Here is a 21990-nt window from a genome sequence, read left to right on the forward strand (position 1 = left end):
ATCGAAAGTTGAACATTTTATCTTGTGGAGAAAGGAAATTGAAGTGAATCCTGTGTATATGGCGTCATTTACATGCTTCCTAATGACATTCCATACCATTGGACGATAATACAAAAGTTTTACAGCGCACGTACTCATCTGCAGAATGAGGATGATTCGAAACCTTGCATTCCTGCAATCAACAAAAAGTAAGCACCCACCCTCAACAGTGCGTAGGATGTTAACACGACACCAATTCTCACTCCACTGTGCTTGTTAGCCGTGTAACCTCTACTATGATGAACCCCCGGTGAACCTTTCGGTGGCTGCAAAAGGCATATGATGTTTTAGGATCCCCAGTTTGGAATGTTCGCAGTCGCTTCGTTTACCATTTTCACCAGAGTCACCTGCCAGAAATCGAAGTTTTCACTGGAGATCACGAAGACCAAGGACATAAAAAGGGATAACAAAAAAAAAAAGTAGCAAATAAAAGACAAAAGAAAGAACAACTCCAACAGCAAACCATCATTGAGCTGGTGAACTTCACCTCTATGCAACATTTGCTTATAGAATAGCCAAGGATTGCCTCACATTAAGCTTCAATATTAGGATTTAAAAAATTCTTGGCATAATCTATTGGGGATCACTTTCTACAGGCATTGTGCAGATCTATATAGTGCCTAGCTAGATTGATGTTTGATTGGGCAGAACTCCGGGATAGTGTAACTCATTGCTTTGGCATCTTTTTCGGGTTATCATTTTTTTTATTGTGCATAACATTCCGAGGGGATCTCCTGGCAAATAAGAAATTACTAGAAAACTGAGCGAAAAAGCTTATAGTTAGAATCTGTTGCTACACCTCCAAACACAAAAAAAATTGACTGACATTTGCTTTCCTGACTATTCTGCTTTCAATCTATCGGTGGCAAGAATCCTCTAATTTCTGAAAAGGCTTCAATGAAACTAATCCCTATTCCAAAGTTGTTAGTTGCAAAGGATGAAGGCTCTAAAAATCACACAAGACATCACGAAGCAGAAGCTCCATCAACAGACACCTGATCAGAAAATAGAATTAGATTTGTAAATTCAGTGATCCTTTGTTTGAACTATACTCTTCTAGATCTTTTGGCTTTAATGATCCTTGCTCTCAAAACGGGGAAGCAATCTTTCAAAGATAACCTAGACATACATGGAGGTTTCCAGGGGGAAAAAACAAAAAGCACCCTAGAACAACATGTAGGGATAATACATACCACACTTTCTGGAACACCGGGAGGAGGTAATGGTAGGTTCTTTGGAGGAGCAACCCTATCATAAGATCTCTTGTCAAACCTCCATTCTCCAATCTTTCCATATGTCAACTCACCCTAATTGCCAAACCAAAGTTGAACTTGAGATATGATGCAAGCGGCAAAATAATACACCCGTCCCAAAAAAAGTGCGCTTGTTCTATCATTTTCAGCAGTTTCCCCTCATTTCCTTATAAGTTAAACAGTGACCAAAATCACCTTCATATTGTAGTCACATCCATAAGTGTAATGAATTATGAACTTCTCCCCAAGTTCTTTGTCCCATGGAGGCTGAATACACAAAATAGAAAGTGATCAACACATCAGTATATTTCCCTGGTTAAATGACTAAGCGATCTATGAAAATAGATAACAACAAAGAACAACAACAGTGATGGGAATTATTAGTAATGCAATCCAACAACCTTTAAAAATAGAAAAAGCTGATCCTTACTGATGGTAATACCTGCTAATTAGCTAACTTATTAGTGACAATATGCATGTCTCAATGACCACGACCAGTTTACTGCAGTATGATATCGTAGTTATGAATCCTACCTTATAAGAAAAATAGTTACGAACAAAAAGAAACGCAATAAGAATTTGCCCTTCTCTCATATCATTTATAAGCATTAATATCACGCTTGACAACATGAAATACCTCCTCATTAACTATCTCTTTTCCAAAGTCAAAGACTTCCTTTGAAGAGAGATGTACGAAGATGCAAGGTAAATTTAGAAAATAGACCGGGAGACGTTAATTTTAAGCCAGTGACCTAAAAACCAGTATGAGGGAACCCAATCAATGACTGAAAGCACAGGATAACAAAAGCCACCACAAACCGGAATTTGGAAATAAACAAATCACTCTTCTTCATATTTCCAGTTCTTATAGACTTCTCCTTGGGATCTTGGACGATATGGTCTGAAATTGGTAACCTGAATAACCGTTTTCTGCCAAGATTAAGAATCTCAACTATGGGGAACTTTACTTCAAGATGCTTTAGTTTCATTAGTCGTAAGTTCACATGTTAAACAGAATCTTCGATGATATTCCTTGCTGCAGACAGTTTAGTACACCCTCACACATTAGATATGTAGAGTGCAACTGCTTGTGACATTCTTAACATTTTAGGTTAGCCAATTCATCTGGCAAAAATAGTCGGAACAAAATAATCCTTCAGGGCTACTTAAGTAAATCTTAAGATGTGCAATTTTCTTTGCATGGGCAACGGTAATTTGTTTGCGTAAATTTCAACGTCAAGTCTATTTTTGTCCGCTTTATGTTGAACCAAAAGATCTCTCACTTGTGTCTGTTAACATATCATCTCAGTTGCGGTATTGGCATTATTCAACAATGCTTCAATAAGTTTACTTATTTATATGTGTTATTTTGGTGTAGCATAGCAAATTGACAGATTTACAGATTAAAGCAAGGGGCTGTAAGATGTCTTAAGAACGTGGTATCCGACTTTGTCATTACAATCATGAGCAGTCATACAGGCAACACAGAACAGCAGAAATGCCTAACCTAGTTGGCAAGGCAACCTGCATCAATAAGACTTAACGTCATTGACTTACTATAGTTACCTGTTGAAAATTTAAAATTAATGAATCAAATACTCAACTCAACTACCCAATAATTATTGACCATTGTACGTTTTCTCTTATGTCTTTCAATCGAAGATATATTTTGTCTAAACTCGTAATCAAATGTAACAGCAAGCAGGTTTTTTAGTAATATGACATCAAATTTCAAATACTCGATCATTAACATGCCATCAAGACATAGCAGTCCCAACTCCAACCAAGATCTTGTGCCATGGACAGCAAAATCATTAAGAAAGTACAAGCAAAGAGATGATTATATGTAAACCTGAATCATAAAATCCTTGTATAATATGTTACCAACGCCATGAAATGCCGATGATACGGCATAAGCATACCTACATGGAACATAAGAGATGAACTCAAAGTAAGTCCAAATTGAGTATTCAACTTGAAAAAAGTACGATGTTACATGGCTGAGAAGAGCTCACATTTCAAGCACCCAACCGAATGCTTTATCTGTTTCAGGATCTTTCTTCATTGCCAAGGAAACATTCATCCAAGTTGGAGCAATTTTTTTAAGAGATTCCTGTAGAGAACAAGAAGAAATTTAATGGAGGAAAATAAAAGGAAAAAATGCATAGTCACCGATGGCACTACCTTCGGACAACTATTAGTACCAAAACTTCACATACAATAGGAACTCACTAAGGAAATTCTAAACCTGACATGAAAACGAAGGGCACTTGAACTAATCAAGGTCTAAATATGCTCCTTTTCCAAGTGACTGAACTATGAAAGTCATAACATATTATATTTACAAAAGAATGGAAGACCAAGACAAATAAGAAGTAACACTATTCGCTACCTCTGACACTGGATCAGAAAACAGACCTTTCCTACAATGACAGGAGAATTTCCAATCGGATCAATATTGGTTACTGGCCCTTTATCTTCAGGAAAAAATTTCCGAAGGACAGCCTCATACTTCTTAGGCTCAATATAAAAGAAAGGAAATGCAGCTCCAAGTCCATCTCTTGACAAGTTTGGTATTGGCTTGACAATGATATGATCAGGCTCTGACATCAGTATGTAACTGGACAAAAGGTAAGAACAGCAAGGCTAAGGCCAATTGCACAAAAGAATAAAGAAGAAAGTCTGTGTTGATTCAGAAATGCCACAGTATCAAGAGCTCATACTCTTCTTTAATGTCAGCTTGCTGAAGCCACTGTACAAATGCCCATGGTCTGTTGAGGACTATATAACCCTGAAAATATAAATGCGATGCCACAATGTTAGGATAGGCAAACGATCTACTTATTGTAACAGAGATTATTCTCAACTTCAAGTTCACTGTTAACCATCCACAGAGTTACCTCTGGCCGAATGAATGTGGAAGCTCAACTTAAATTACACTCTGCGCAGACATTTTAAATTTCAGAAACCAACTATTTGGGAAAAACAGAAAAGACTGATCATAAGGTTAAGTTGCCTATCCCGCACGGATGAGAGTCAAATCTGAGTCCAAAATCGAATTGGAGAAACCAGATTCTCAAATTTATTCGGGTTGTTGGCTGAAGGAAAGAAGAATAAAGGGAATTCCTTGACATAACATACTAGCAAAAGTAGCTGGGCAACTTGATTACGTTAGCTATTACTGGGTCTGAGTATACGCGTTCCCTGCCACTGGCAACAGAAGAATTGTCATAGTCCTATTAATATAATTTCTAAGCCCAAGAAGCACATAAAGTTCAGTGGTAGCAGTTGCAGAGTTCTATTCCCAGAGACATGCCAAACCATGAAGAGGGGTTACCAAGAGGAAGAATTTCCTTCCGTTTACATTTTATCTTCTATAACTCTGTTATGTATTTTTCAGATTGTCCTTCAAGTCTTATGATCTCAATGTATACACAAACTTTCTAGCTGTTCCATTGCTGGTAAAGAAGCCCCACGTGTTTAACCAAAAGTACGTTCCTATTGTCAGCAAAAGGAACCTCAATTCAACCACTACATCTTCTCTGTTTCATAATATTCTGCAGGACTATTTTTAATTTAACTTAGACCACCGACATTGGTGAAATCACTTTGTTTATAGAATGGAACATCACGTTTTCTGATTGTCAAACCATATGAATCTCTTTCTATTATCCCAGAGCTGGATTCTGAACAATATGTCAACAAGCATTATCAATCTGACTAAGATGCAATAAATCATTGACACATGCAGTTTATGGAAGATGAACACAGTTGGCACAATCGTCCTAGATCGGACTTCGGTATATCAGGTTCAATTTCTTCGAGTCACTGCTTAAAAGCTTTCACAGATAAAATCCTCATGTGGAGCTCGTCATATTACTTGCCAAAAGATATCAGCAAGCAAAAAGGCTCCGCATTGCTTTTCTCACTTCCAGTAAACATAGCTCGCAAACCGCAAAAGCAAGGTTCTCTCATTAAAATCCGCAGAACGACTGCCAGTGTCCGCATCATCTCTAATTACCTTCCTTATCCCATCCAACAGAGACATACACGCAAGACAAAAATGCAAGACAATTCCACAGAACTAAGCATCTCACAGCACAATCAACCAGCTTACTATCAGACAAAGAAAAAAACAAAAAACAACTTACTCACTCAAACACCATGGCAATGGCTAGTCATTCTTTCAGAAGGGGAAAACAGAAAAGCGGAAACTCTTACCTGATCCATCCCAGACGGAAGTGGCTGAGCAACAAAAGTGGGGATCTCATCCATGTACTTATCAGGCTTCCCCGAGTGCAAGATCCTGGTGAACCCACCCATGCCCGAATTGGGCCCGTTCTGGTGTTTCTTGAACCAGTAGTACATCACTCTACACTGCCAGGTGTTGTACACCGAGTCGGAAGCCGTGACCGCCGTGTGGAACAGCCGCCTCTCGCCGCCGCCGCCGCCGCCCCCGAATCTTCTCGATCTATCAAGTGGCATCTTGATCACAGGGTCCACCGAGAATCCGGAAGAAAGGTTGGAAGGGCCGGGGAGTTCTTGCTTGAGGGGAGCATTTGCGGAGATGAGGATGTTGTAGGTGATGAGCGCCACTGAGAAGGTTATCAGCAACGAGAAGAAGGTATTCCCACAACCCATTTCGCTCTAGCTCTGCAAATGGAGAAACTCTTTTTCACTTCTTTTTGCTCAGTACGCGGGGGTTCAAGTAGACGAGAAGAGGAGGAGGAAGAGGAAGAGGAAGACTGATTCGAGAACAGGAAGTCGTCACCTCTCGGAGTCAGGACATGAGAGAGTGGTTGAAGACAGTCCAGCCGACACCTTAAAAAGTATTTCTTTAATTGCAAAGTGGTCCCTGAATTTTTTGGCAAGTTACAATACGAGCTCTCTCTCTCTCTCTCTCTCTCTCTCTCTCTCTCTCTCTCTCTCGCTCTCTTTGACATTGGACTATCCATTTATTTTTACATTTTGCAAAGCCTCAGCACGTACTTTTTCGAGAATAAAATTGTAATTTTTCTCCACTTTGTTCAGTCCAATTATCATTTGGCCCACAAACTTGACAAAGAAAAAAAAAATGAGAAATGCAATAATCTTTAATAATGATGACAATAATGGCATTCATCGGACCTAAATAAGTCATTAAAATGCTTCGTCTAAAGACCTCGCCCGGACCTCGAGATTAAAGGGTATTCCCAATCATCAAGGAAGAAAAATATATAATTTGGCAATTGGAGATGCAGCACATGCGAGAATCGATACATTAAAATAAGAAACGTATCCAGGTAGCTCGCCGGATTTCCAAACAGGTGCTGGAGGCTCCTGTAAAGCAAAATAATGATGCAAAACCCAAAAAACAAACTATGAAAACAAGACAAGACTAATTAAAGAGGTTCGTAATAAGCTGATTGTCCTATGCAAGGGTTAGGGTGACTTCTCTAATTATAAGTCAACCGAGTCAAACATTTTGGTAGTAAAAAGATGGAAAAAGCCAATACAAGTTTCGCATGGATAGGATTGCAGCGGCTCCGCGACTGCAAATTTCGCAAAAATGAAGGACGAGTTTACAAAAAAGTTAAAAGAAAAGTTGACAAATTCATTTATGATCATATTCTATGGAGGAGCAATTGGCAATAAATTCTTTGAGATTGGCCAAACAAAATATAATAATGGAAGAAGAAGTCTTCTTGTTTAGGTACTTCTGAGCAGCAATTGCGGACCACCCCTCGTCCATTATCATCTTTTGTTCTCCTCTCAGAAAGTCAACTTTCGAGTTGTATCTTGCAATGAGACGGAAAGAACAATAAATCTGGGTTTGGAAGAAAAAGAAAAAAAGATTGAGGGGCGAAACTTTAATTAGAGAAAAATGCGGGTGCTTGTTTTATAATTTCATGAAAGTAGAACTTGCTGTGCAAGCGGTTTCTTACCTAAAACTGCTGAAGGAGTCGCTTGAGAATAGCGGTTCATAGTGGACATTGTCAATGACTAAATTGCCTAGTCCATTCTGATTTATTAGTGCTAAATCCGTGCATTCGACACAATGAGAATATTATCATATGTAATTATTCTAATCAATCTTTGTCGATGATTAAAAAGTTGTATCGTAAGTGAATCTTATCGAAAGGAGAAAAAATCGATAGGTGAACACATTGATATTTTACCCTTTTCGCTTGGTAATGTTTAACATTCTGCGAGGACGTGTCGCTTGAATGTACTTTCTCTCGCTATTAAAATATATAATAAAATAGTATATTGCCTATGTGATTTTCGCAGACTAATGTTCAATGTTAAAGATAATTCAAAGGGTTAATACCACGAAGAATCCTAAACTAATAGACCTGCGACAAATTTATCCAAAACTATTTTTTTACCATAAAAAACCTCAAAGTAGTACATATGTGACAAATTTATTCTAAACTATTTTTTTGACCCCGATAAACCCTAAGTTGTTACATCTATGATAAATTTACCTCAAACTATTTTTTTTTACCACTAAAATCCCCGAATTGGTACACTTGTTATTTATTTTGCTCCAAACTAATTTTTGACAGTCAAAAACCCTCAACTGGTACATATGTAACAAATTTACCCTTCGTTAGTTTTCGTCAAATTGAGTTAATATCGCGAAAAACCCTAAATTGATATACTTGTGATAAAATAAAGGGTAAAAACCTCAAACTAGTACACTCGTCAAATGCCATGTCATCAAACTCACCAATTTGACGATAAAATTTAACGGAAACTAACGGGAGGTAAATTTGTCATAGGTATACCAGTTTGGAGTTTTTGGTGGTCAAAAAAATGATTTGGAGTAAATTTGTCATAGGTGCACCGGTTTGGGATTTTTCGTAGTATTAACCCAATTTAAAAGGCTTTCATAATTAACACTTTATATACTTTATTTAGCATTTCAGGGTTAATAACTTGTCCTATTGGGAAAGACATGCGACTTTTGGTCGAGACATCCTTGAGACACTCATGCTTTTATGTGAAGTAGCATGCACATGTCTCTTGCACATACATATTTTATTCAGATAAAAAATACTTCAATCTTTATTTTATTTTTTTTCTAATATCTTTCTATAGTAACCGGTTTATAACGTCATGTGATAGTTATCATTTCTATGCCAAGAATATCCATCGTACCCGTACAGATTTACTAAATTTTATGTTCGTGTCTCATTGAATAGCACCAAGCGTTGACAATATATTCTTTTATAAAAACTAGAAATTTGAAACGACGTCATCTTAACATGCTCTTCATAAGTAATACAATTGATGAAAACTTACAATTTCTTTTTCGGAATTCTACTGTAACGGCATGGATTTTTTTATTCGTTGCGCGCTTTTAAGGAAAATGACTATGAACACACCTTATTTAGCACGAAACGAATTTTATCATGTATATTGTTGATAAGAGATCGAGGTATGTCCTCATTTCGTTCCTCATAGTCATGGCTAGATTAGATTTGCAAAACTCTTTTTAAGTTTCGTTACATATCTTCCTCAGAGCAATTCAACACGCTTGAACGAATATACATTTAGTTTGAAAAACGAGTATTAGTTTAGATCATTGAGCCTCGTTAAGCTTTCTGCCGCTAAATGTTAATTAAGGTGATTTCAATCACACAATCAATAGGATTAGATTCGATTTCAATCACACAATCAATAGGATTAGATTCGATCCCACTAAGCGTTTTAGCTTTATGAAATCTAGCAAATTTGACCTAACTCTGTTTTTTTTTTTCCCCTCTTTCAACAGGGACCGACCTTGTGATCTACCTGAACGCCCCAAACCTCCCAAACCCAGCACCCTCAAAGCCTATAAATGTTACCTAACTTGCTAACTGCATTCTTGGTCCAATTCTAACATCTACCCCCCTTGTTACATGCATTCTCGAGTTATAGATTTGACCTAACTAGTTAGGTTTATTATAGCCGTATGCTTGTTACATGGTATCGGAATAGAGGAGGGAACCTCACAACTATCCGGTATTACGTTCCGCCGGATATAGACTTACGACGGCACCATCTTGAACGTAGCATCACATAATGCATCTTTCACAACTAAATTATACATCAGGAGAATGCAATTTAGCACTCCCAGCACGCCGAGTACAACAAAACGGGAGCACTGCCAGAAAGCTTGAGCTGCCAAACCTGGAAAAATGATCCCCTCCGCATGCAGTTTCATCCAAGCCGAACTGCTAGACAGAGGACTCTTTTCATATATGAAATTACAGATTCTAAAGCTATTTGCCAAAGAAATCCAGATAAATTACATTGAAAGAAGAGATGCTACATGTTTCTTGGCCTCTTGATGATTACACATTCGATGCTACATAGAGTTACATTTGCTCAATGCACCAAGAAAATGGATGTGATTTTACGCTAAAGAACTGCATAGGATGATTTCATTGGATACCTGATTAAGATGGGACCAGACAGATGCAAAGAAAAACGAGTATGGCCAGGTATTATGTTAGTGCTGGTCAAGTATTCCTCTCCAACGACGTTCTTTCTCCAGTTAGCCAATCTGAAGATGTTGGGAGATTTGGATAAACCACTTCCACATGTACTAAGATTAAGTGAACCATGAGTCACATACGATGCCCAAGCTCCCTCTCAACCGTGCCTTGTATATAAGGAAAACGATGTGACCACCGGGAAAATCCTGCACAGATGGAGTGTGCGCAATCAAATTTGCCGTTTTAGCAATATTCTGAAGAGATGGTAAATGAACTTTAACAAAATTAAAGTAGCAAAGCGATGGGTTTTGATGTTGGATCCAAATCTTTGAGCTGAACATTGGAATCACTGAGAAGGTCTCACATGTCCAACATATCTATTAGGAATTTACAACTTAGACCTACCCGATGAGATAATCTCTTGAAGATCCAAGTCTGCTCTAGCTTCATCAACCATATCCTGAGATAAATTCAGAAAGTAATCAAAGATGTAGTGTGTGAGGTGTTAGATATTGGCAAAAATGAGAAAAAAGAAAGAACAAAGGTCTTGTCATTGGATCTCAGCATACAGCATAAGGAGGTAGGATTGCACTATAGAAAACATTGCTGTCATTGCCAGCATCAACTCTACATTAACCATGACAAGCAGAAGAAATTCTCTGAGCACCCTTACCGTCTCATTTGAAGCGAGACTTTTAACAATGAGCCGACACAAGCTATGAAGATCGCTGCGACTGAAATTTGGATAACCTAGAAGAGCCTCTTCTGAAGAATGATCTAATATCAGCGAACATATGCTTGATGCCATCATTGTCACAGTTGGGTCATCAGTATTCTCTGAATCACAGCCACAAATTCAAGTGGAAAATCATTAGTTTTCCATGTTAGTATTGTTGGAATATATAAATATTAAACCACGCCTTCTTCTATTAGCTTAAGCTTTTAGAACAATTGGCTGTGGTCCTACAAAATCTTTTATGGTATCAAAGCAGGAGGTCCTAAATTCAAATCTTTTCAGGCCCTTATTTGCCTCCCCAATGAATATTTCCACGCTTAGTACTAGACAAAAAGACCAGAGTAAGCGTGAGGGGGAGTGTTGGAATATATAAATATTAAACCACGCATTCTTCTATCAACTTAAGCTTTTAGAACAGTCGGCTATGGTCCTACAAAATCTTTTAAGTATCATAGTCAGGTTTAAAAAAATAGCGTGGGAAAAAAAAACAAACAAGATAATTATGTATTTCCCTGATTTATTTATCTCTATTATCAGCATCAGCTTCTTTCTGTCACACAAATCCTTCTAGTATGTCTGAACACTTTTCACAGGTAAGGACAAAGAGACCCATGATAAGTCACTAACGACATGCATGAGAACATTTTACATTACACTAGCATTTAATTGAACCGCTACAAATTAAAGAGGAGAAAAGAAAGACACAAAAAACATCCAAAAGCCACATAATAGGCTAATTCTAGTAAATATTTTCTGCCAATACTCATCATCTAACAACAATTGAAGCACCAAAAAAGACCATTCCGCAGTCATTTCTAGCTCTTACAGACATAAATAGCAAAGCCAGAGCAATTCTTGTTGGTACACTATAGTATCAGCAAAGGAGTAGCTTTTATGCATGATACAAAAAGCATTAGCAACAATCCTAAGGGTTTAGCTGAATAGGGAATGCGCATGAAACCCATGATAAGTCATGAACAAGAGGTTTGAAGTTTGAGGTACTATTCCAACTCATTGTAATCTCTTGGACCAGGCCAAGAGCAACTAATTGCACTTGATTTCCTCAGTCCTTGTGTGGATAGTTTGCCTATGCATCAAACTGGAAAGGTAGGCTAAGTTTGAAATGGAAAAGCTGGGATAAGATACCACCAGGCCCTAACATAAAGCAAAGACAGAAAGAAAAAAGAGAAAGCTTTGGTGCCAAGAGAGTAGTAAGTATGTCCATTAAGAATTTACATCAAATAGCAAAAACAGAATTTGAAAAAGAGGGTTGGCAACAAGCAAGTGAACACACATCCCTCAAGAGTTCACATACTCTACCTGCCCAGCTTACTAATGTTCTCAACAAATTGATGTAGATGGGGTCCTTTAGTGATAATGGCACCTTCTCTTTCTGTTGTAAAGAGTTGAAATGGTCATTGCTCCACAAAGATAAGAGTAATGTTCTGATGTAGTGAGCAGACAGTACCTTCAGAAGGAGGTTCATGATAGTATCACAAGCCAGGAAGATGCTGTCAGTATCCTCTACCTTGTAAGAATGTGTACCAATCATTTTAATGAGGCAGTCCACAACCTGCAAAGTTGAAGGACAATAATTACTGCAAACAACTATTGATCAGATTCCCAGACTCACAAATGGCCATTACGTGGACAATCATTTATTTTGCTGCCCCGGTATAGACTCTAAACAAGCAATTTTCCGCCAATAAATAATTATTAACAAAAGAGGAGCCATGCCACCAATGATAATTGACTCTAATGTGCCTTCTTTACACCATTGCCAGAAATACGGAGTAACATGATCTCAGAATACATGGGATAAGAATCTCGTTGCTTACAGCTTTATCCCCTCCAAAGGAGGCTAAAACTTGACATCCTTCGGTCTTCATCGTTGTTTGACACAGCATAGGTAGCAAAAAGCATACAGAATAGAATGGACTGTTGGAACAAAATTAAACAGATGTTATTGCAGAGGATTTTTCCTTTTGACTTGAACCAAAAGTAACGCGGTGAATCCAGACCTAGGCTCATCATTGCCTTCAATTGATAGCATAAAAGGTAGGAGCTCCTGGACTTTCTCTTTGCATGCAACAGGTGTCTCTGCAAGATAGCTGAGAAGATCCGTATAAGCAGATTAAACCCAACACAATAAACATATAGAATTCTCACTAGAATAAATGATTATGGGAGCTGTCGTTCAACCATGCGTTGCTCAAGCAAATTATTTGGTCCCACTGTCTAGCACATTGTTTTGTATATAAGAAACTTAAATCATATCCCAGTTAACTCTTACATAATCTCACGGAGCAACACAATATGAACATCAAAGTGCATTGGTTTCTCTTTAGGATTAGTCATCCTCCAGTGACCTGGTATCAATTGACATTCTTCTATACAATATGAGTGATTTAGACTCTTCTTATTCACATCGTACTAAGATTTTTCTCCTGTTTGAGTCAGGTCATACCAGGATTGTTTAAGAAAAGTAACCGGTGTGGGATACCTGGAGGATATATCAAAACCTCTTAGAGTGGTCATGCAGAGCACTCCAAGAATGAAGAGACTGTTAACTTCCAAACAAGCCCTTAAGATATTTAAAACGCATAGGTAGTTATATCTTGTCCATGAAATAAAATGAGAACAGACAAGCAAGCTACTATAATATGGACATCTAGGAGTCCACGGATTACATGGCGTAGCATGGATATATGGTGTACATGGGGTCAAGGCGCAATTTACCTAACTACCTTGAACATCGAAATCTGTGAAACTAGGCCAGAGGAAAAAAGAAACATAAGTCTGTATTACTTGCATTCATCTTGATTTACTGAAGATGTTCTTTTGAGAGTACCATGAGAATGATGGAAAAATATACCTCCCAACAACTCGCACTGACGCAAGAAGATCATCTCCCTTTTTCTCTCCATGTTCCTGCAGGATAAAAAGCAACTCGGAGCACAGGTCACAGTGCTATTAACACCCAACCATAGGAAGATAATTTAAATGTTCTCGAACCCCCACCTTTGCATCTTGTAAGTACTCCAGAACCACACCAATCGTCTCATTAAGTCCGTGGATCACCTTTGTGAAGGTATCCTCGTCAATAAGATCTCCTGTAAGATTGAAGAACAATGTTCATAAAGATCCCACAAGATCATGGTATTAGACATGCATGATAATTATCAGTATCCATTATGTAGCTACTTACCTTCATCTGCAGCCATATTTGCAACTAGTCTAATTATCTTCTCAATCAAGGAAAAGGCAATAGCCAAAGTTCGCTGCTTTGAAAGGATAGAATCCACATTGGAGGAGGACGAACTCTTTGAGGCTTCATATTTCAAGTAGGCCACATCATTCAGCAATACAGCAATTTCAACCCTAGAAGATTCTAAGACCAGCAACAGACACCTAAAAGAGAACAAGGAACAAATTAGTGAGAAAACGAACCCAGATGCCAACATGACATCAAGCATTCCACTAAACCTACGATCAACTGAGAACAATAGGGCCAACATGCATCACCTGTCAACTGGAATGGGCTCCCTTGCATCAGGCAAGTTCACTTGATTAATGAACCACTTCTCACCCATTATTGAGACAGCAGACTCAGCCAAAATAAGGGCATGAAGCTTGTCGGCAGGAGCTAAATAGAAAAAGGAACTATATCAACATGCTTTCAACAGAAACCATAATTTTTCCTCACTTAAGACACCCAAAAGGACATCATCAAAAGTAATTGTCATTGGTAAGTGAAATAATCAGATGTCAACTTAATTTTCCACCAAAACTAACGTTTAATTTAGACATCTCTTTCCTTACAGTTTTGCTAGGAAAGTTACCTTGCTGCAGAAAACCTAGAATTATAACCATTAAGTTCTAAATTACCATGCTTCACTACTAATAAATCCCTGCCTTACTTTAGGTAGTTAAAAATAACTTTGCAGTTTATAATGGAAGTGCAGTCGACAATAACTTAGAAGTGAGAATTAGTTGGTTACGCCTAAGCATTTGAATTCTTGCAATATACATGGGAATCACCTTTGCTTACATACCAACGCGGTTTTGCAGGATTGCTGTGATGCCGATCCTTAAATTATCGGACCAAATACCATTTGGCATTACACGAAGTGCCTCATGAAGCGATGCCTGCGAATCCCAACACAACCAGAATCAGTTTAATCACTCTGAAGAACACCACACTGCTGATGGAAATATTACTTAATTGGTAGACATATAACACCAAAGATGGCCATAAAGATTATTGTCTTCAATTATGTCCTTCCAAGGACAAATACACCAGATAGGTTCAATTTGATAAGTTTAACAGATAAGGCATGAAAGCATTTTCAGAGAATCTAAAATCACGCAAAATACAAGTAAATGCAAAAATCTTCAAACTTTAGGGATAAATGCACTAAACTCCTCAAATTGAAACATGATACTCATTTTGGTCTTTTCAATTTTCAATTCAGCAATAGATTCTTTTAACTTTAAAATCCAATAAAAAACATTTTATTACATCGTAACAAATGGCAATAGGAAATTCGTGATACCAATAAGGGAGACCCAATGGCATTTTTGGGAGGCTTTGTGAGGTTCTTTTTTCTTTTTTTCCAGGAGGCTTTTTTGGAGTACTGAAATTAAAAGGACAGCATAAAATCAAGGTGCAGTTTTTCTTGGGATTGTAATCCATACCTATTTGAGTACAATACAATGGAGTCCATCTTAATCAACTCAAACAAGTAGACTTGTGTTCAGTTAGGCTTTGTGTTTCTTGCAAAAATTTTAAAGATTTCTCGACTTCTAGATCCAATAAGTTTAATGACATATACATGAGTATTTAACTACAAACAAAGCTTGAAATTTGTTAAATCTGATCAACAAGAAATCCATTTCTTGAAGAAATGGATCTTTTCATCCAACTAGAGGTTGGAAAAGAAGTTTACTTATTTAAGTGCCACCGGGATATCCTCATATTTAACTAACAGAATCAACAAAAGGACTTAATTAATTAAAATTTCTTTTCAAAATTAAGGATTTGATTGGCCATAATTTGCATTTAAGACACAAGTTTCAGAACTTCTTGTGCATTTATTCCAAATCTAATACAGTCAACCAAGCACCGAATTCTGCATTCAACCCTCACATCAAATAATAAACAGGGCACGGTACAAGATCCTCCATCATTAATTCAACACGCGCAGTTACTCCCTTAATGAAAACATATGGACACAGAACCACATAAGGGAATTATTGTTTTCAGGAAAGCATAAAAGAAACATTTGTAGAGGAAAATACAAACCGAAAGTTCTGAAGAGAAGATAGCTGACAGTATATGCAGCGCTTCAAATTTTAATGCATTGTGGAGGACAGCAAATTGCCTCGCTATAGCAGCAACCTGCTTTCAGAAGAAATTACTCTGTTACTCAAATCTAAGAGCAGAATCATATAGATATACAAACTCAATAAAAAAGGACTCAATACAAATGAAAACTCACGATTATTGAAAGCTCCTCAAGACAAGCATTGCTAATAAAGCCCAGAGACAGCTTTCCCAGCAACAGTTGCACAAGTTTCATGGCTAGCTCCATTGGACGAGAACCTGCCAAAAGTTTTGGTTCAATTAAACTCTGACAGAAGATCCATTTTCAGTATATCAGTCAACATAATATATTTTGCCCAGAAAATGTGGGACAAAATATTGTAGAAATATTTTCAAATGGTATCAATCAGAGCAAAACCCAAAAAAGGCAAGAAAATTTCACTGGTGATTACAAAAGTCCCCACTGGAAACACAATCCAGTCAAGGTGAGAACATTGGCAGTCACAACTATTCTTAAGTACTTGTTTGCAAAATCCAGTCAAGGTGAGAACATTTACCATCTGAAAATGTAGACATTTGAGGGGCTAACACCTTCAAGCCTCTGGATTCAAAGAAAGAAACAACTCCATCTTCATTTGCAGAGAGCACTAGATATAAGAATTCATAACATTCTTCAAGTATAGAGGAACCAGATCTGTATTTGATATATTAAGAATCAACAAAGCACCAAAAGTATTGGAATAGGTGAAATCGTATAAATCCAAAGGAAAGAATAATGTCAGGATCAACCACTGCAAGTTTCACCCAGAATAAAAAAATCATAGCTAGCTAAGTAGCTGCCTCTGTTCTACATTTTTTTTTGGTTCTGCAAAGACCTAACACTCGATCCTGATGACTAACATTAAATAGCAGCTCCAAATACATCTTCAAGGTTATGAGAAGCCCACTAACTTCTCTACTCAAAATCTTAAAATGTATAAACATTAAGTTAAGAAAGAGAACCTTACTTGTTTGACAAAATCTCAAGTATGAGAGGGATTTTTGACACCATATCATTTGAAGCAGCAATCTCAATAACACGGCAGAATGCAGCTAAAACAGTTACCGACAGCTGCAAGTATGCATCGTGATTGTCACTGCCATCAGTAGATCCTTGTCCCATTCCTTCCCAAATTGGAGAAATTATGAGAATATAAAATGAGGAGAGAAATCTTATGACCATATCTAGGCAAAGAAAGAAAGTTCAACCGTGAAAGTATTTCCAATTGATATGATTTTGGTGTGCCCTACTTAATGAAATCAACCTTTTAGTACTCAGCATATGAAAGTGAGTTTTAGGCCTGCACAAAACTTATGGTCCAGGATTGACAAAACTTATTACAACCGGTCAGAATTGAGACACTGGCGGTCCTTAACAGACCAAATAGACATTATATCATCATAAATTGCGTCATCTATGTTCTACACATGTCCAATAGAACTCACCAATGTTCACATATATAAGTATGAGCTTTTAAACTCATCTGTACTGGCTTTTTAAGTAGCTACACTTTTCCATAAAAAATCAGCGAAAGACTCAGAAGTACAGGCTGTAAAAACTTGCATTTTGTTTACTTAAAACTACTCAGCTAGTCACTCATTAAGTCACTTTAGAAGCCTGTACTTCTAGACATGACTTTAAAGGACCATAATGTCTAATTATGATGGAATTTTGTATTCACCAATATTTATCAAGTTTACAGAGCAGACACCAACGTTTGTTAGACTCACCTGAGGAAGGTGCTTGAAGATCCTCAAAAGCATCCACATAAACATATTGAAGAGGTTTTTACAAGACCAGTCCTCTTTCAATGCTTCTATTCTTTAGGCATTTAACTAAACTGAAGGCCTACAGAGGTCTTTCAGCAATTAGAGGTTACTCTAGGAAGTTCGTCTGCCACAATGGTTCCATCAACAGAATTGTCAGACATACTCAAAGACAAGACCTTCAAGTAGCCAACTGAAACAGAAATCCCCCGCACCAGGAGGTTCAACTAACTGAAATTGATGCCCATACAGTTACTACCAATTTCACCAGGCCGTTCATCTAACTGATGCTTTAATAAGGAGAAAGAGCTCCACAAATGCAAACTGATAGTCCATTCAATTTTTTTAAGCAAATCCCCGTATTCGCAAAGGGTTCTCTTCATCATAAAACAAACCAGGAGAGCTTATAGCATCTCTCGATAAGCGTGGCCTAACTTCACTGCTTGCCAAAGAAGCAAGTCACAACAAAAATTAACAACCTTTACATATTCCAACCCCTTCTCTCATCATATACACATGGTACCATAGAAAAATCTTTTCAGCACAGTTAAAATCTACCATGTCATTATCGCAGATAACATGTTCTTAAACTTATGTTGACAAGAGTTAATTCAAGTCACGTGGAACTCAAGCATTCCTTGAAGCATTGCCTACAATTCCCAAAATGCGGATATTTACTTGAACATGCCATCTCGCAGGTCCAATAGGTAATTGAAAAGTAATTCTTTTAGCCAAGTCATGGCAGTGCTACTCCCGCTAACACCAGAACCGAAACAAACAGGGTGCCATTAAATTACCGGTTCTGAGGAGGCGGTCAAGGAACTGCGTCCCGACGGCATCGTAAATCCTGCGCAGCGAAGTGAGGTCGTCCCCTTTGCAGAATTTCGTCACCAGGAGAAGGCCAGCTAGGCGCTGCTCGTCTCTCTCGCCTTTCAATAGCTTGAGGCAATCGTCGAGCGACGGAGATTGCTGGTCCGGCGCCGCCTCCTGCGAACGAGCAACACAACAAGAGAAACCGCAGGATACTATGAGCATCAAAATGTAACTTCTTTCAATCTCTGGCCACACAGCAAGACTGTAACTCGATTCTTCGATGAAATGCCACAGAGAAGCAGCCGCTCACCATCTAAACAGAAGAAGTCGAGGGTCGAGCTCCGGATGCTCGATGAGATTGTGGAGAAGGAGAACTTGGCAAATTGCTCGGCAGATTTTCAATTTCGGGCTTGTTTCCGCTTTCCACCGGTTGAGGAGACGCTTCGAGAGCAGTCTACACCGGGCGTGAGCAAATGAAATCAGCAGAATATGAGTGGCTCGGAGCCGGCGTCCCGGTTCGGTGTTTTCTTGTCAGACCCGGTTTGGTCTTCACGAGCCGGGTTCTTATGAAAATCGACGGTCGAGGACGAGGCCGACCCAGCGCTTGCCTAATTATAAACGTCCGAATGCCCGGTCCGAAAGTTGGCGCCGACTGAGCTGGCTTGAGATGCAATCACTATTACATATCTGCCCCTTCACATTTCTAAAAGAATAGAAAGACTAGTCGAATACGTATGTGTATTCGATATATGATATATACTATAACATAAAATAAAAAGGACATTTTATTTTTGAGAGATTACATGTTCTTCTCACTTCGCTAAATATCCTCAATTATTTATTTTTCAAATATTTTATCAATGGACAAATATGTAGATTAATAATACTATTCTATTTCTTACGTATTTCAATCGTAAACGACGATTCTATTTGTTTAGACCCAAAAGAAAACTATGATTCTTTTTCATATTATAACGGAATTATTTAAAAAGTACAGATTTGCAAACAATTTTCTCTTTCCACATTGTTTTTTTGATTGTGGCAATAATATCTTTCAAATCAATTGACAATCCAAATACTAAGTAATATGGTTTATACCACAAAAAATCTCAAACGGATATACCAGTGACAAATTTACCACAAACTAATTTTTTTGCCACGCAAAACCTCAAATTGGTATATCTATGACAAATTTACCATATGTTCGTTCATATTAAATTTTGCCGTCAAATTGTTGAGTTAGGTGACACGTGACAATTGACGGGTATATCAATTTGGGATTTTTACCATCCGTTTATCATAGGTGTACCAGGTTGGAGTTTTTCGTGGTATTAATCCAATTAACGAAAACTAACGGAGAGTAATTTTGTTATAGGCGTACTAGTTTGGGGTTTAGTTTTGGGGGGAATTTTGTCACAAATGTACTTATTTGGATTTTTTGTGGTCAAAAAATTAGTTTATGGTTTGTCATTGGTGTATCGGTTTGGAATCTTTCGTTATATTAATCCTAAGTAATAAGATATTGCAAACTCTTTTAAAAGTCAGTTTTTTACATACGCAAAACTCGTCTGCACTTCTGCTAATACAATATTCTGAGAACCTTTGCATGGTAATATGTTATGTCATTAACAAGTGAAGTAATTTTTTCTGAATTTACATATAAAAGATAAGTATTTATCTCATCTACAGCATAGTATAAAGTAACGATAGATAACCTCCAATTTGTGGGAGATCTCAATCATTTTTTTCACCTCAAATAACCTCAATTACTTATTTTACAGATATTATATCCATGGACGAGTATGTAATTTGATAACTTTATATCATCTTTTTTTTTTGTCAATTACATTATCTTTCAAAAGCTTCAATTCAAAATTTTGAATATCTTCCATATTGCCAATATCTTCCAAGAAAAGTTCCAGTTTTGAACTAATTCTCTCTTTCTTACATATCCATATAGTTTCTTTCAATTATAAATCTTTGTCGTGTATTTCTATCAGTTTCACAAATATTTATTAATGGGTGATTTACCTCAACTTTTCAAATGTCTCTTTTCTGCGTACCCTAAACGCGGGGACATCTTTGGCAGTATGTGATACATAAACACACTATTCCATTATTATAATCAGAATAGCCATTACATTAAATAATTTTCTGCAACTTTAGACACCTTGTGTAATTTGTGTAGAGAGAGCATTGTGTTATGTTTTGTATCCTTTCTTCATCAATTAATGTACTTCGATAAAGATTTTTCTCAACTTTGTAGTGGCGGATCCTTTAATTAGAATTGATCTATTCATTTTGTAGAACTTATGAGAAAAATTTCAAATAAAATTCTCGAATAATGGCTTGAAGTGGATCTTGTTTCAAATAAGGGCTTGGAATGACTTCATTGTTTTAAAGAATGATCTGACCAAGAGCCATTTATTTATTCCTTTTTTTTCTTTTTTCTCTCTTTTTGTGAAGACCTAAATTTCTAACCGATTGATTAACGGACGGTTTAGTGTATGGTTGAGCTTGGAGTATTTAAGCTAGTGATTTAGGATTTAATTATTTTATGCGGTGGATTAGACTGGTTTAATAATATAGTCGAATACGACAAGGTTAGACGGACCATTTGTGTTTAGTTGATAGTTTTAGATTGAGTAAATGGTCCTGTGCGAAATTGGTTCACGATTGGAGTGCGAAGCTTGCCCCTAAGCCCACCAACCTAGTGCCCTATAAAAGGGGCCCCTTCTTCTCTCTCCTCATTTTTATGTGGCAAGAACCCTCAAGACTCTCGCTTTCTCTCATTCTCTCCTCTCCCTCTTGCTCGGTACTCCCCCAACCAAGCTCTCAATCCTTCATCTTTGGCCGGCGATTCCTTGGCTCGACAACGATGAACCTCGAGCTCCCAGCCATGACTAGCTCGCCCTCGATGTCACCCATCCCTCTCTCTTGCACAGTGTGACTCGCATGGCCAAGGAAGGAGAAAGGAGTTCCGCGGCTTCATCGACGACGATTCGACTTCGGTTTCGCTATGCTTAGGACTTGAGACAAGTGGTATCTCTAACCCATCTACTAGACTAGCTATTTGCCGATCGATTGGACATGAGAATATCATTTGGAATTGAGTATGGCAAAGGGAAGTTTGGTTTGCATATCGGGGTGAATGACTTTGCTAGTTCGATCTGTCACTTGATCTAGCATTGTTAGGTCTTGGGAGACTAGATATAAAGTCCGATCGTCTTGTTTCTCATTGGGTTAGCATGAATTGAAGTTGGATACATGGGTATATGGTCGTGATCTCTAGGGAATGGTCCATGGAACTTGTGGGTCGCCTATTGATGCTATTGGTTTAACTACGATGTCTTAGTCATGGGTAGTTCGAATTTGAGGACTAATTGTCGAAATTATCGTTGGAGCAGAGTGAATTGACATGAAAGTGCATGTAAGGGCGGGTTGGCCGAGAGTCCTATAAGGGAATTGTGCTCTTTGGTGCTTGCAAATTGAGTTCATGACCGGTATCGAAGAGTAGATCTCTAGTAATAGAGAATTGTGGGTTGATCGTGA

General features: G+C 37.8%; 2 protein-coding genes across 3 annotated transcripts; both read right to left on the reverse strand.

Moving 5' to 3' along the window:
• On the reverse strand, positions 1–6011 carry LOC115743519 (hydroxyproline O-arabinosyltransferase 1). Its single transcript, XM_030678336.2, has 8 exons — positions 5514–6011; positions 4016–4083; positions 3711–3912; positions 3308–3405; positions 3145–3214; positions 1488–1559; positions 1233–1346; positions 1–386 (listed from the first exon to the last, which is right to left on the reverse strand). Exons 1-8 carry the CDS (start codon positions 5931–5933, stop codon positions 327–329), a joined length of 1104 nt encoding a protein of 367 aa, XP_030534196.1. The 5' UTR covers positions 5934–6011; the 3' UTR covers positions 1–326.
• Positions 6012–9497: 3486 nt separating this feature from the next.
• LOC115743518 (neurochondrin) lies at positions 9498–18928 on the reverse strand. 2 transcript variants are annotated; one of them, XM_030678335.2, is made up of 18 exons: positions 18749–18928; positions 18423–18612; positions 16827–16983; positions 16377–16513; positions 15995–16098; positions 15799–15894; positions 14549–14642; positions 14019–14139; positions 13702–13904; positions 13515–13606; positions 13369–13424; positions 12515–12604; positions 12332–12431; positions 11962–12066; positions 11814–11886; positions 10431–10594; positions 10163–10217; positions 9498–9963 (listed from the first exon to the last, which is right to left on the reverse strand). In XM_030678335.2, the coding sequence occupies exons 1-18, from the start codon at positions 18749–18751 to the stop codon at positions 9890–9892; spliced, it is 1914 nt and encodes a 637-aa protein (XP_030534195.1). In that variant the 5' UTR covers positions 18752–18928; the 3' UTR covers positions 9498–9889. The 2 variants fall into 2 exon arrangements, with proteins under 2 accessions (XP_030534195.1, XP_048133566.1); XM_048277609.1 differs by having other exon boundaries at positions 15995–16107.
• Positions 18929–21990: the final 3062 nt, after the last annotated feature.

The sequence above is a fragment of the Rhodamnia argentea genome, chromosome 4, assembly GCF_020921035.1.
Source record: "Rhodamnia argentea isolate NSW1041297 chromosome 4, ASM2092103v1, whole genome shotgun sequence".
NCBI lineage: Eukaryota > Viridiplantae > Streptophyta > Magnoliopsida > Myrtales > Myrtaceae > Rhodamnia > Rhodamnia argentea.